At 40.5% G+C, this 16,485-nt stretch overlaps 1 protein-coding gene across 2 annotated transcripts; it reads right to left on the bottom strand.

Annotated features, from left to right (window-relative positions):
- Positions 1-15,386, bottom strand: myoz1b (myozenin 1b). Of its 2 annotated transcripts, none has more exons than XM_022189839.2 (6): positions 15,207-15,386; positions 10,557-10,643; positions 5,399-5,565; positions 5,239-5,305; positions 4,934-5,117; positions 1-668 (listed from the first exon to the last, which is right to left on the bottom strand). In XM_022189839.2, exons 2-6 carry the CDS (start codon positions 10,639-10,641, stop codon positions 437-439), a joined length of 735 nt encoding a protein of 244 aa, XP_022045531.1. In that variant the 5' UTR covers positions 10,642-10,643; positions 15,207-15,386; the 3' UTR covers positions 1-436. The 2 variants fall into 2 exon arrangements, with proteins under 2 accessions (XP_022045531.1, XP_022045530.1); XM_022189838.2 differs by having other exon boundaries at positions 5,239-5,308; positions 15,207-15,385.
- Positions 15,387-16,485: the final 1,099 nt, after the last annotated feature.

The following is a 16,485-nucleotide window of genomic DNA, read 5'->3' as shown; positions in this document are numbered from 1 at the left end:
TTCTGTAAAGGGGAAGTTTATTGCATAAATACATTGTTCTAAGAGTGCAGAGTGCTTATCTATTTCTATTCACACAGGTCTCACATTATCTCACAGTATGCCAAATCATAGTAAGACTCATAGCTGGGGATGTAAGAAAGTACACTGGAGACCAGAGGAGATAGTTTTTCCTTTTTCATAAAGTCATTTTTAAATTATTTTAGTTCATTGTGTTTACATGCAATTAAAGTACATTTTAATGTGAGTTCAGGGACGCCTCAGCAGTTCTAACTGCGCTAATGTCATCAGTGTGCATGGTGTAAATATTGATCTGTCACACTCACATTTACACTCATGTGAAGGTGTGTTTTTCATATGAGTTCCAGTGCATGTCTTCATGTTGTTGATGTGTTTCAGGCTACATGTTCTGTAAACATGCTTCCTTCTGCATGCGTGTTCACAGGTCGTCTGTCTCTCCGTCAAAGGGGATGTTGTCCAGGTCCATGTGGATGTGCGAGTTGTCCTCACTGCAGACCCAGCCAATGGGCGTGCGGTTGAACGAGGGGCGTGAGCGGATGTCGGCCTGCTGGGTGGGCAGAGGCTCCGGCTCCTCCACCACACTGATCTCTGGGAGCTCGAAGGTCAGCATCTTGACCGCCTTTTCTTGGCCGCCGAATGGCAGCGCCGTCCTGGGGAAGAAAGAGGAGGGAAGCTGAGGAGAGGTCGTAAGAAAAAACACCAACGTCCTGTTTGGCCCAGGAGAGGTGGGGTGAGGGGGCATCAAGGTAGGGGGCAACTGTGCCAGACAGGAAGTCAATCTATGACAAGTACAGAGACACAAGCATCTATAAAAGAGTCATTGAACAGCCACAAAAAGACATAAACATCTACAAAGAGTCATTGAACAGCCACAAAAAGACATAAACATCTACAAAGAGCCATTGAACAGCCACAAAAAGACATAAACATCTACAAAAGAGCCATTGAACAGCCACAAAGAGACATAAACATCTACAAAAGAGCCATTGAACAGCCACAAAGAGACATAAACATCTACAAAAGAGTCATTGAACAGCCACAAAGAGACATAAACATCTACAAAAGAGTCATTGAACAGCCACAAAGAGACATAAACATCTACAAAAGAGTCATTGAACAGCCACAAAGAGACATAAACATCTACAAAAGAGTCATTGAACAGCCACAAAGAGACATGAACATCTACAAAAGAGTCATTGAACAGCCACAAAGAGACATAAACATCTACAAAAGAGTCATTGAACAGCCACAAAGAGACACTAAATGTTCACTAAGGGAGACAATTTGACATGAAAGACACTAAATGACTACAATGAGATACAAGATAATCACAATGACATGCATTAGGATTGCAACAATATGCGTAAACAGACAAAGTGACCACAGTTATTTAAAAACTACCACATAGACATGCAAAACAGTCACAAAGACACTGATTGCATTCAAACAGAGACACAAGCAACCCCAAAGAGACACAAATTGACCTCAAAAATACTGAATGACCCCATTAAGATGCAAAATGACCATAATGGGATACAAAATATTTGCAAAGAGATGCAATACAACCACAAAGAGACACAAATCCACCTCAAAGACTCTAAATGACTCCGCTGAGACCCAAAATGACATCAAAAACACCAAATGACTTCAGTGTGATGCAAAATAACCACAATGAAATGCATAAGGACTGCAAAGAGATGCAAAACAACCACAGACTCAAAATGAACACCGGAAGCTACCAGATAGAGACACAAACAAACCACAAAGACATTAAATGACTACAGTGAGATACACAACAGTCACACATAGCATGCATAAAACTGCAAAAGGATGCAAACAACCTCCAACAAACACCACATAGAGATATAAAACTACCACAAAGACATGGAAAACAACTAATCAACATCTCTGGATGTTTTTTTTAGATCCTCAAAGTTCATGTTAATGCCACCTCGAAAATGATACAGTAGACATCATTCTGTATGTTTTGCTTCTATATAGGAAGACTTTTTTAGATATCTGTACCCTTAATCTACCTGTCAGTAATCAGGATACAGCTGCTCTTACAGAAGTCCACAACAATAATTATTAGCATCCGTATCACAACGGATACAAATGAGATTAAAATAATGACATCTGTGGAGAAACGCTGTCTCAGTGGCAAAAGTAGCAGCACATTTCTAAATGTCAGGGATGCAGTACAGTATGTGAAGTCAGAGCAAAGCCATGGAAATGCTTTTCACCGCTGATGAGACAGCAAACTGCCGGTTGTCATAGCGATGTGAGAGCGGGTCAGCGAGCTGATGTGGCCGGTGCTGCAGCTACAGTTCCATCATTTAGTGTGAAACAACTGCTTCTCCACCCGTATTATCGGTTAAAATATCACAGCTGTGCCATATTTCCCATCATATAACACTCCGCCAACATGCATCTCCTCGGTTTCCCTCTCGGGTGAAACTCTCTGCGCTGTGTGCCCTATTTTATGTTCATATAAAGACGGCTGAGCTCTCACAGCTAATAATGTCTGGTCTAATAAAGTCTCATTTCATTAAAGGCGCACACCATGGAGTTTACGCGTCAGAGGCAGTTTACTGGAGGTGGAGGAAACTACACAGCACACAGGAGCTCAGTTACATCTGAAGTGAACTCAGTATAGGCTTCAAGACTATTAACACAAAGCCTACATTATAAACTAAGGGGTTTCAAAGATGAACCAGACAAGAAAGGTCTAGTGAAATATGCTACTGAGTGGTATTACGAGATGTCTTGGGTCCAGGGTTGCAGGAGCTCGATGAATACTCGAACCTGAAGGTCATTATGTCTGAGCTGCATCAATATGGACCACTGAAAAAAGTCATTTGTGAGTCCTGCAGCTTTATAGCCTAGCCGCGCTAGACCCATGCTCTGAAGACGCAAGGGTCTAGGCACGCTCGACAGGGAGGGAGGCGGGCTAAAAGGTTGTCTATCAAATCACTCTGCAGCAATTGGGTAGGTATACAACCAATCAGCGCAACGAATAGGCTCCTAGAGCGCCGGAAATCAGAAGATGCGGTAGTTCGGTGAAGCCTTATTTATACAGTCAATGGGTGAAGCTCAAGTATATTACAGACATGTTAACAGAAAGATTATTCAGAGTCGGTGCTAATGGAGCTCAACGACTGTTGTCGTTTTTGTTGTCGACCCTGGCAGAGAATTAAATTCGTTGCCGTGGGTTGTCTAGCGCGGCTAGGCTAGTTGTTTCCGGTTGTTTCTGTCAGAATCGTCGCGCCTCTGTCGTCACTTAGTTACGCCCGCCTTCTGACTCTACACTTCATGGTGATTCGTCCGGCCAGTTTTAGGAGCATCCAACCTCGAGCCTTATGGAGGGTAACTAGACCCACCCTGGCAGAGAATTAAATTCGTTGCCGTGGGTTGTCTAACGCGGCTAGGCTAGCAGCTTTATGGATTTCAAGTATTAAAGGGGTCAAGAAGCTCAAACTCATCTAGTTTGAAGAATGTTTCTAGTTGTTCTGAAGGCCAAGATGTGATATCATCTGAAAGCTGGGATCACACCACAGTTCCTCAGGAAGACCAGCAAAAAAGACCAGAAAGAATCGCTTAATAAAGAAGAGATCTTGGGAAGCAGATTCAAACCCTGCTACATTTCTCACCTCCACACATCTGGCCAGTTGCCGGTGTGAGTTTCAAATGTTGTGTTACTTTAGTTGGAGAGTACAAGTCTTCCTTTTATTTTTGGAGAATACGTCTAAAAAACAGAAAAATCCAACTTTCTCATGCCTCTTCACTATCAGCAATGCTTTTTGACGATTGTGACAGTTTGGTATTAGTATAGATAATGAAGAAGGTATCCCTTTGAAAAATCTAGTGCTACAGTTTCTCGTTTGGTGACTATTAGTACATTCAATCCATGCGGAAGGGAGAAAAGATACAAGATTATGCTTTTGATTATTATTTCAATTACTTTGAAGGCTTAACCATATACACCTTGCAAATTAAGGATAAACTGATCAAATTTTGAGAAATCCCAAAAACGTACGTACATTTAAAGGAGAATACAATACTCCAAATATCAGCCAGTCTTAATAACACGCATCAATCGTATGATCTGAACTGATGTTTCCAGAGTGTTATGTGGTAATCTGTCCCATTCCTCAACTAAAGTATTATGCAAGTGATGCATATTTATTTGTAGGTTGTTGTTATTTTGCACTGAACAGTCAAGTTAAAAGTTTGGTGCAAAGATGCTGAGGACATAATGATGGATGCTCCAGAATCTGAATCTCATTCTTCTCAAGGAAAGTCCTTAGGGTTCGTGCTGTATGACCAGCATCACTGCATCGTTGGAATCTATAGTCTGCTTGGAAGATTTCTTGAGCGAATGGAATATCTTAGAATGTCTCATCATACATGGTTCCTGTGACATTCTGATCCGAAACAACCAAAGCGTTTACTAAAGTGGAACAAAAGGCATCCTAAACATGACTAGAATCCCAACCTCCTTGAAGGTTTTCTTGGATGTTCTCGTCCAGCAACTGTTATCCTGCACTTTGGCAAACTCAATGGGATAAATAAGACATCTGGATTCATCCGAGACGTGTGGCTACATAAACCAAAGTTAAGGACGCTTTTTTAGGGTCCTTTATTTTCATCGAGTTTAGTTCTTTATATCTTAAATAACTCAAACATCAACTCAAAACTTCAGTTTAGATCAGTGGCCGTGGATTATGAAGGAACAAGCTTATAGCATTCGCAAAGTTGTGGTTGAATTGCAGCAGGGGTAAGAAGTAGCAATTATTTTGAGCAACCCTGTAGGCTGGACGATTGATTGAAGTACCCGTTCAGTTGACATTATTGACATACATAGATACATGAAACATAGTCAGTGGTAGTGGTAGTTGTTTGTGTCTGTGGGTACCTGTTGAAGCTCTTATACTGAGGCAGTTCTACGTGGATCTGGATGGGTCCCGGCATGGAGGCCTTCATGGTGGATGTCAGCTCCTCGTTACCCTTCATGGCCCGTTCCCATGGTGATACATAGGTGCGTACATACTCCCTCCTCCTCTTCTGCTTCTCCTCCTCTTCATGCACTGTATCCACCACTGAGACACAAAGAAACAGGAGTGGATGAAAAGAGAAAGACACGATAAAAGATTAAATGCAACGTCTTACTGAAAAGACAGAAAGAATAGGACATCTTGGAAGGTGGATTTGTGCCCGTACCTTCTTCCTTTGGCATCTCTGGCTTTGGTGGAATTGGAGGAGGGCACATCAGGAGGTTCTCCAGGTTCTGCTGGAAGAAAAAAAAACAGAAGATATAATCTGATCAGAACACGCATGAACACACTGTACAAGCGATGAAGCTTCTCTTCATCCCTCTCACCATGTTCTCGTTGGTCACGATGAACTTGTCCACTCTCTGCTGTCTCATCCTGAACATCTTGGACCCCTTGTTCGTCATCAGGGAGAGCTCCTCCAGCATCACGTCCTTGGGAGTCTTGATCTTGGTGCCCAGGTCGAGTTCGGCACCCTCGGTGTCTGACTCATCATCTGACATGGAAAAGCACGAATGAAGGGACTAATGTGGAATAGAGGAAAGCTACAACCATCCTTATTTGCCCATGTAGTGGAGAAATACATCGTTTCAGTCAAGGTCTTAAAAGAGCATCATCTAAACAGATTTTTAATGTAAAAGGAATTCCACAGGGTTGTTTGTAATAAGAACATCCATCTAGATACATTTAGTATTTCTGATTATTTTAAAAGCATTGAATAGTTATTTATGAAGGAAGAAATTTTGCAATATCCCAAATAGCTGAGATCCTGAGCCTGTAGTTTCACCATCTATTGAGTACTGTCCACTATATAAAAAAAGCAGCAATATTTTTGCTTATTTTAAAAAAGCTAATTTCTTGACTTGCCTTTGAGGATTAACACTGGGCTTGAAATGCATTTTATGCAGTTCTACATGTTGTTATTTTGTATTACTTCCACTGATGAGGTGTGTTTCTGATTGACTGTGATTGTCCAATAGTTTGCATGATGCAAAAAATAATCACAGATAATCACAATTTTTAGAAATAGTATTGTTTGCTTTTGCAGAGGGTGAGATGAGACCATCGTGTCTGTATGCTAAATATAAGGTGGTTAGCTTAGCTTAGCAGACAGATTAAAGCTCAGAAAGTAATCTGGTGTATTTTGTGTACAGATACCAGATAGAAGTGTACAATAATGTAAAAAAAAAAAAAGGACTAGGACGCTTATGCAAAGCTAAGCTAACCATGTTCTGGCTGCATCTGGGCATGTATTATTAAAAAAAAATCTCTTTGGATATACTTAACTAAATCATAGAAAGTATTTCCCTATGATTAAGTAGTTTTATTTAGCATTAAGCAATTCTGTTGGTCAAACTTAATGTGGTTGGGTTGAGTCAACATAATTCAGTAGACTTAATTTAACTTATTTCCAAGGGTTGGGATTAACTTAAATAAATGAAGTTGGTCCAACTAATTTTACAGCAGTAAATGAAGTTGATCCAACAGAAATAATTAAGTTTGCCCAACAGAACAAATTAATGTTGAAATAAAGCCATTTAGTCGTACGGAAAACCTCTATGATTTAGTCAAGTTAATTCAAATAATAATGCTTGAGTGTATTTATGGAGCAGTACTAGTCTTTTCATCCAATACTTGCCAAGAAAGACACCAAGCACATTTCCAAAAATATCAAGCTATTCCTTTAACGTGTTTTTTTCTTACAAGGTTTTATTATTTTCTCATGAACCGCTGGACCTATTTGAATAAAGTAAACTCAGCTCCCATGATGATTTATCACTGTCCACAATCTCTAAGCAATTTTTGTTATTAAACTCACACATTCAGAGGTTTGTGCAGCCTTGGCAGAGGTAGAAGTTGTGCTCGACTGAGCCCATCTGGTAAATTAAAAAGTCCGTTTACGTTCCACTACATGTCTGATATCGAATGAGGGATGTTTAAACCTGTTAAAGGACATGTTTTTATCGTCAGGCTTCCAAGATCGTACTTGTGGTGATAAATCGGTGCAAAAACCTGTTGTCTGGCATTAGAGGATGTGGTTATGTGAAACCGGGGGAGTTGTAGGGTTACTAGGGCAAAGCAATATGGAAGAAAAGGGCGCTGGGGAATGTCACAGCAGGTTCTCTGGTCGAATTGTTTATGGAGGGAAATCCTTATAACACGCCGCCTCGTGCTCTCGCCTCTTGCAGTGATGGAGAGATCTGATGGATTTTACTGCTCCACAGAGCTCCTCATAAAACACTCCTCTCATCCACCACATACACTCTGATATCACTCATAACACCTGGACTTCAGCCATAACACGGCGAACACACACACGCGGCAAAAACACACGCACGAACACATCTATAAAGCGGGGAGTTGGCATTGCAATGCTGCAGAGAGCTGTTAGCAGTACCTCGTAAATCAGACTTCTGCAAGTAGGTGTGTGTGTGTGTGTGTGTGTGTGTGTGTAGAGAGAGAGAGAGAGAGAATAATTGAGGCTGCTGAGCAGAGCGAACTCCCCCATGGGGATATTGATTAGAGTGTTAATTCAGAAGAATGTGAAACTGGAGCTGGCTGCTGACTGGGAGGAAAAAGGACAGACTGACAGAGGCAAAGGTTGGACAAACGGACAGCATACACACAGACAGACAGAGGCCCGGGACAAACCGACTGACAGAGTGACACAGGGATGATGGAGAGATGTGTGGGCATTAACTGTGGCAAAATAAGGGATAAGCAGGATTAGCTGCTGAATGACTCACTGACTGACAACAAACTGGCAGAGAGATACAGATGTGGACAGCTGCAGGAGGACTACGAGAGTAAACGGCACACATGTAAAGAGACATTGACAGATATGAGCAGAGACCCTTTAGAGTACATTCAGATCGCACATTTTATGCTCAGGGATTCCAGAATGCATTGTGGCTGGTTTAATAAGTGGTGTATTGTGCAACAGGTAAATAACCGTTAACACAAAAAGCATCATATTAAAAGAAGCAGAAGCAGCCGTACTATACTAGCAGCTCTGTTACGCTTTAATGAGTGTAAAGAAATCAGTAATTTTACAGAATTTTTTGATCTCAGTTTTTTTGTTGTTGTTATTTTTATGCACGAAAGTATCAATTGTATTACCAAAATTAATAAACTAGCATTGCTAATGTAAAATAACATTAAAAACCTGTGACTGTAAACAACCATAACCTTTTATTTTTTAAGAATTTTTACATGAAAAGATTTTTTAAAAAAGAAGTGAAAAAATACTATGGTTTTTGTCATTTCATAAATATTTCCTTTATATGTCATGGATGAAACATTTAAATTAAGCTTAAATAAGTCTATATAAGCACATTTTCAGAATTAGATACAGTTAGTGACAGTGAACAGAAATAGAAGTGTGGGGTTTGTAATTTTCCATATTTATTAAAGAGAACAACATGTAAAATGAATTTTTTCTGATTTCTCAATATATACAGTACATCATTTATCATTATCTGACTGTCTACATATAGAAATATGAGCAAAATGATAAGGTCAGAATGTTAATACAACTACAGTATCGATGCTAACTTGATATCAAACACTGAATTTTCCTATCTTAGTAATCTTATTTCAGTATATAAGCAAGCTAACATTTGCTAATTAGCTTCAAACAATGGATACAACTAAGGTTCATGGGAATTTCATTAGCTGTGCAGGTCTGAACCTGGAAGGTACTTGACAAGTCAACATTGTGACCTGATGTGGATCCAAGATGGAAAGTGAAAGCATCGCAAATGTTATTAGAGTTAGACAGGGACATGAGTCTGGACCACATTTCATGCCAATATATTCAACAGTTTTTGTGACATTTTGATAAGAAAAAATACAAATGTCAATGCCATGGTGATGCTATGAGAAACCAAATAAGTGTCTGCAAAACATTTTATGTCAATCCATCCAGTTGTGGTTGCAGTGTTTCCATCTGGACCAAACAATCAGCTGACAGGCCATGCAAAACTGTCAGTACTGTTGTTAGAGCCAGGCCCCTTGTGTGACTACAATTAGTTATATAATATCAGCTGTTTAAACCCACAAACTAATTATTTTATCACTGTAATTTAAAGTTTCCTTTACTTAAGTAGAAGCACTTACTGTAATGATGATGTAAGATACTGTAAAATTACTCTGTACTTCGGTTGCCCCTTTTAAATTTAATTATACATACGTTGAAGTATTATGCAGAAAAATGCCCCCTGTGAGTCCATTTATCCAGTAGCTATCCCATTTTGTCCTTTAGAGCATCTTGGGGCCTGCAGCTGATCCCATCTGACAGTGGATGAAGGCTGGAGACACCTTGGACAGTTTGCCAGTCAATCACAGAGGTGACACATACAGACAGACAACCATTCACACCTGAAGGAAGTTTAGAGTTGCAGCTCCTGCATGCTGTGGGTCAGAGCAACCCAAGAAAACCTGCTCAGGATTTTAACTGTGCTGCCAGTTGTGGTGAAGCTTTTAACTTCATAGCTCACAAGATGTTTTGCGTATAGCAGTAAATCAAAATATTCAAGTAAAGTAAAAGTATACTTAAGTACAGCAGCTGAATAAATACTATGACTACGCCTTTTCACAATTTCTTCTGTCCATTTCCCCAAAGTCATCCTAGCACTTTGAAAACTTCAGGCTCTTCACTATATTTGGAAATAATGTTCTCTGAGTTTGAATCATTTTAAGCTGCACAGCAAGAGTTTGAACAGATGGACCGACTGGTGGGTTTTGGCAAAAAATTAACTGCATTAAATTCTGATAAGTAAGTAAGTAAAAATCTCTGATGCACAGAAAGCGATTTTTGGAAGAAAATAAAGGAAGAAATTGGTATTTAGTATAAGCAGCCAGTGTAAACAAAGAGGAAAAAAGCACATTTTATAAAATAAAGCTACTGAAAAACTAATTGCAGCCCATGACAACACCTCAGTGATAAACTTCTGGAAGCTGAAATCCGTTTTCAGGGTTTAATGTCAAGATGTGACATATTTGCCACATTTTTCACAAGTCGTGTTGATTCTAATTTAGCTGCTGCTTACACACAGCCTCAAACAAACATAGTGGGAGCAGAATCACCATCTGGTATTTTGAGTTGCCTATAATGGTGACAGATTTGTGGCCGCTCTGCCATCTGATAATGGCCCACATCCCTCCAGGAGATGCCGCTTGCATGTTAGATATTGCATTACTTCTTGGACTAAGTGCAAGCGAGTGTGTCTCCTTATTTAATTGTCGTATTGTACAAACCGCGTGCAATGATTTACACCCACGCGGTTCAATTTAAACACGTAGACCGGGCAAATAGCAGACGGATACTAAAGATTTGACATTTACCGGACTGGATAATCAGAACACACAGGAGGGAGAAGAGAGTCTTTGAGGAATTAGAAGAACCAGCGTAACGTTTCATATTCATGTGCGGTGTTGTTATGCTGTGCGAGTGTGTTGAAGTATGTGCGTGCGTGCGTGTTTTACCATTCTGACTGATGTTGGACAGGTCAGTGATGATCTTGTTGGCCTTCTTCTTCTTGTTGGGAGGGGCAGGAGTTGAGATAGGCATGGCTAAAAGACAGAACAGACAAATGATTATCCATCCATCCATTCTCTATACACCTCTTTATCCTCAGTAGGGTCGCGGGGGGTGCTGGAGCCTATCCCAGCTGACAGGTTGCCAGTCTGTCTCAGGGCTACATATACAGACGAACACTCACACTCGCATTGACACCTACGGACAATTTAGAGTAACCAATTAACCTCAGCATATTTTTGGACTGTGGGAGGAAGCCGGAGTACCCGGAGAAAACCCACGCATGCACAGGGAGAACATGCAAACTCCATGCAGAAAGATCCCAGGCCCACCCCGGGATTCGAACCAGGGATCTTCTTGCTGCAAGGCGAAAGTGCTAACCACTTACTCCACTGTGCAGCCTCAAATGATTATTATTATTATTATTATAACCTTTATTTAACCAGGTTTGTCCCATTGAGATCCAAGATCTCTTTTACAAGAGAGACCTGGCTAAGACTGGCAGCACATAAAGTTTCAACACGTTACAAATACAGAAAAAACTTAGTTAAAAGAGTTCAAAGGATTAGTCAGACACTTCAGTTAAATTGGACATTTGCATTCCTGAAGCCTGGATGTAATGACGTTTATCATAGACTTAAAAACATTCAGAGATACCAAATTTTGGAGTTTGAGCTCTGACTGCAAAGTGTTCCACGTACTTGGAGCAGAAAATCTAAAAGCTTTCTTCCCCATTACTGTTCTGACCTTAGGGACAATAAAATGTAAAAGGTTCTGAGATCGGAGACTGTAGGACCTATTCGATGGAATTAAAAGGAGTGATAGATAAGATGGAGTCATCTGAATGATGTCCAAATGATGTTTCAATAATAATACTCACTTTTAGCCATTCTGCCATTGAAACTAAAAATGCAGCTTAGAAAAGCACACAGATACAGTCCAAAAACAATATTTGGAAATGTTGACAATGCATCTTTTATCAGCCTCTTACAGTTTTCACCAGCTGATTAAGAAAACTCCATCTATGTAAAACTGCTACTTACATGGTCAAATGCTCAAGATGCAAAAAAGCATTCATATTTTAACTAAAGCTTTGATATATTTACATTTAGAAACTTTAAAAGTGCACCAGCGAAGATTTTAATACGAACAATAGATCATGCGACTGAGCGTAACACACCAAAGTATCGCCAGTTCGCCTCAGGTCGACTTAATGTTTTTACCTCTCTTAGTCCGTCGTTTCGTCTTTGCAATAAGTAGTTTTGCTGTTTGGTTTAGTCTTATTGATTTTTTTAATCATCCATCACTGTTTTCAGCTGAAAAGCTTTGCTAAACCCATCATACAACACCTGTATAACACCAAACAGTCAACAAAGTTGCATGTTTCCAGATGGAGACCAAAAGCAGAGTTAAAAGAAGAGTGGCTATTGGACCTAGACATATTAGGGTTCTAACAACACGAGACAATATGAATATTGCTTAATGTCTATTTGAGGTGTAAATAGGCAACTGTTTGATAACTTTATCCAGGTTAAGATATGTACATTTTGTGTTTAGATTAGATTACAATGCACAGAGTAAAAATACCAAGACAACAAAAGACATTTTAGCATTCAACTAGAGGTGCAAAAGCAGCTGTAAAGTGCATTTTATAGAGCACAGGTACATAGTATGTTACAGTATGAACAGTGTGGTATGAATCATAGACTGTATATATAGTGGACGTAGCATCTGGCTCCAAAATTGAAGCCAACCCGGAAGTGTCAAAAACTTGCAATATCACGCCGTCCGCTAGGGTTGGCTCCAAAAAGCTTTTTCTCCATAGACCCCAATTCATTTTTGGAAAAAATAAAATTTGATAGACTGATGTTCTACAACTCAGGATTTTTTTCCCGTTAGTTTTCATGGTCAAAATGAGAGATCAGGTGGCCGATCTTAAAATAAATCAATACTGAATTTTAAATAAATCGTTAAAGTTGGCGGAGCCAGGGGGCGTGGCTATACTTGATGGACAGCAACAGAAGCCTCTGTGGTAAAATGTGGGCGGGATAAGAGAGTCCTCAGCCAATCCTGCTCCGAGTTGCTCTCCGGTCCAGCCTGTTTGATGACGCTTTTTACGTCACTGGCTCCAAAAAATCCAAAACGGCGACCAGGAAGTAGCAAAATCCGGGCTTCATTTTCTCAGCGTTGAAACCAACGGGTGACGTCACGGTTAGTTCACGCCTGGTATGAATGCACTCATCATATGTCTATAATAGCTGTAGTAGAAACTCCGTATAGCTGTTTAGTAGCAGTTGTGTTTTCAGTAGAAGAACGACAGCATCATTTGTTTCAGAAAAAAGCTTCAAATTTTCAAGTAACAAAGTTATCTCATGACTGTTGTAATTATGACAGGAGTAAAGAGAACTGTAGCTTGTGCAGAGACATTCCTGCAGGGTCTGTGGAGGTAGAGGGTTGGGGTGGATAGACGGGTCAGCAAAACATCTGACTTAATGCCGGAGCCAGCTGTTTGTTTCAAGTTTCCATCTGACAAGCACTTTTTTCCAACTCATGTGAAGGATCATAGCCGAACCATAATCACGTGGGTGATTACGATCCTTCAGTGTACAGTAATCTTTTAACGCAAACTATGATCTTTTACTAAACCTGTTTTTTGCCTGAAAATCAAATCAACTCTTATTGTATGACAGTTTTGGAAGCACACAAATGATGCCATCCTGCCTTAGACACGCTTCTGTCCAAATTTGTTTTGATTTTTTTTGGAGTATTTGTGGTTTGTAGGTTGGTTTGCTGCCCCCAAGTTCCAAAAAAAAAAAAATCACTTAATGCACATTTGAAAACAGAGAGAAAATGCCACATATGAAATTGTTGTAGTCACTGCAGGAGTTTTGCAAATATTTTAGCATATAACCGCAATAAATATACAAGCCACTGTGACATTTTTAGTTTCAAAACCACGCAGGCAGAGATAACTACAATATGTGTGAGGTACAAAATAAGCAGATCCATATGTCTTATTGTTAACATGAATTCTGAATTGTTTGTCCATGATTTATTCAATTGGATTTTACTTTTTCAGTAGAGCACTTTTGTGTCCCCTTCGTATTTTACTGTGTTCTTTCAATACATTGGCAAATTTATTACAGAAAGTCTTAAGCTAATATTGACAGTTTCTTTTCACTAACACCTGTCAGGTGTCCGGCAGAGAGCATGACAGAATTAGCAACAAGATGCACACCGGCAGTGAAATGTGACACAACAAAGTGCGAAACACGTCCATGAATATTCAAGAAGAAGGTAAAAACTTATTCCCAGGAGATTTTTGTATGCGACAGAATCCAGCAGAACCTCACTGGTTCCCTAATTAAGTTAAACACACTTTAAGCATAGTATACAACCCCTGCATGCCCTTGAGGACAGTAATTCCCGATGGCAGCTAGAGTCTCTCTTGACTAACCGCTCAGATGGGGCCTGGCAGTATGTCGCTGTCAACTGCTCAGGTCGAAAGCAATTATGTAAAGCTGGAGGTGAGTCCCACTACAAGAGGAAAAGCAGGAGGACCCGTCTACAGGGAGACAGTTAATGTAATTGCTTTTCATCCGCTGTAATTGAAGCTCATTTCCTAGCCGGGGATTCGGTCCTGTGTGAGCTATTTTTATGAGCCCATGTTCTATAGTGCACTGGTGAGTAGGACTGTCATCAGCTCCCAACGTACATACAAATGCACCGGAACACTCAAACACATGCTCACACGCTCACACACACACACACTGATTTGCACTCAAATAGCTTTTCTCTGGTGATTAATGTGAGTCAGTGGCCGGTGGATTAAAAACTGGAGATTACAGGTGTTTTTGGATGTTCGGGGAAATGCAAGATGGAGGCTGCGCTGATGACAACTACAGGAGCTGTGCGCGAGGGGCCTGGGTCCTGTTACCGCCTCTCTAAGTGAAGAGGCGCTCCTGTCCCCCTCGACCAGCCGGTTATAGCTCCAGATAAATCTCGAGGGGACAGCTGGGGAGGAAGGGCATCAGTCAGCACATTCCCAAATACACACATACATCCCCTCGAACTAAAAACTCCACTGCAGAGGGCCACATTCCTCACAGACTGCAGCGTTAGGTAAGAGGTGCTCGGAGGGTAGGAAGACGTTCACCAACCGGCTCACTCCGATTCAGATTTGGTTTAATTGGTTTTTAAATTAACTTTTTTAATCAATAAAGTGTCCGTCTTAATGTAATTTTCACACCATGCATGCTATAGAATGAATTTAAAGGCTTTCTTGAGCAGCTGAGGTGATTTTTTTAAATTATTTTTTTCCATAAGAAATCATCCATTCTGCTATAAACCTTTTAGCATCAGTTTTTTTATTTTCTCTTTCATTAATTCATTCCGTTCCAGAGTCTCCACAGGCCACAGAGGCTCCTCCTGCAGCCAAAATCTGCTGACTACAAATCTCCAATATATTAAGCTGTCTACTTGCGCTGATGCGACCATGAGTGCCAGATAATCCACAAACATTCCAGACACGTGTGAGAAATATTTCTTCGGGTTTTCATCGATCCTAGCACATATTTTTGGCCTCTCGAGCGTCTTACCTGCAAGACCCAGGTATCCACAGGAAGACACAGGTCCCAGAGGAACAGGAATCTTGATTTCCAGGTAGATTTGTGTCCCGGAGCTTGTATTGTACTGCCTGCCCTCCTCTTCGCCCCGCAGAGAGTGAAACCCTATCGGCAGGGCTGCTCCACTGCTATGGACCAGGCCTGGGGGGGCTGGAGAGGAGGGTGGGGTGAATTGAGTAGAGGGTATAGAGGGAGGTGGGTGTGGTGCTTTGAGTTCAGAAGTTGGCAAAATGAGTGGCACTCATAGATAATGGCTTAGTTTTATTTATCTATTAATTCGAACATAAAATAAATGTACATTTTCTGATATAGGATGTCAAATATAACAACTTATTTGCAATTTGACAAATTACTAAAATGCAACTAATATTTTACTTCAGCATTGTAGAGAACACAGATCATGCAGGGTCTGGACATTCTCCCTTAGGAAATTTTGTGTATCAAACACTTAATTTTCCTGCATTTTACTGAATTTATATGCACCAATTTGCCTTGTGTGCATCATCATATGATGGGAATGTATTTCTTTATGCAAAGGAAAACACAAGACAAAAAAATATTCCAAGCAGCTCGTGAAAATGTTATTAAAAAGCATAAGTCAGAAGATGGATACAAGAAAATGCCCCTGAATATCCCTTGGAGTACTGTTAAGCACATGCATAAATCTGCCTAGAGCAGGCTGACCTCAGAAATTGAGTGACAGTGCAAAAAGAGACAAGTGACTGCCACCAAGACACCTATGAGTTCTCTGGAGGATTTACATGCTTCAATGGGCTGAAATTGGAGAGACTATACACAGAAACCATTTACTGTTCTACATGAGACAGGATAATGCACGGCCCCATGTTGCAAGGATCTGAACACAATTCTTGGAAGCTGAAAACATCCCAGTTCTTGCATGGCCAGCATACTCACTGGACATGTCACCCATTGAGCATGTTTGGGATGCTCTGGATCGGCGTATACAACAGTGTGTACCAGTTCCCGCCAATATCCAGCAACTTCGAACAGCCATTGAAGAGGAGTGGACCCCCCAATGAAACAAAACTGCACCTTTCAGAGTGTCCTTTTATTGTGGGCAGTCTAAGGCACACCTGTGCACTAATCATGGTGTCTAATCAGCATCTTGATATGGCACACCTGTGAGGTGGGATGGATTATCTCAGCAAAGGAGAAGTGCTCACCATCACAGATTTAGACAGATTTGTGAACAATATTTGAGAGAAATAGTGATATTGTGTATGTGGAAAAA

Source organism: Acanthochromis polyacanthus, chromosome 19, assembly GCF_021347895.1.
Source record: "Acanthochromis polyacanthus isolate Apoly-LR-REF ecotype Palm Island chromosome 19, KAUST_Apoly_ChrSc, whole genome shotgun sequence".
In the NCBI taxonomy this organism is placed as follows: Eukaryota; Metazoa; Chordata; class Actinopteri; family Pomacentridae; genus Acanthochromis; species Acanthochromis polyacanthus.
Note: the sequence above shows the minus strand (reverse complement) of the source record. Positions and strands in the feature narration are given on the sequence as shown.

Excerpts from the sequence above, each read along its gene's own strand:
- myoz1b (XM_022189838.2), bottom strand. The coding sequence starts at position 10,641 with ATGCCTATCTCAACTCCTGCCCCTCCCAACAAGAAGAAGAAGGCCAAC. Across the intron at positions 5,118-5,238 it reads AGAGATGCCAAAGGAAGAAG|TGGTGGATACAGTGCATGAA; the intron begins GTACGGGCACAA and ends TTTGTGTCTCAG. Across the intron at positions 669-4,933 it reads CAGTATAAGAGCTTCAACAG|GACGGCGCTGCCATTCGGCG; the intron begins GTACCCACAGAC and ends TTTCTTCCCCAG.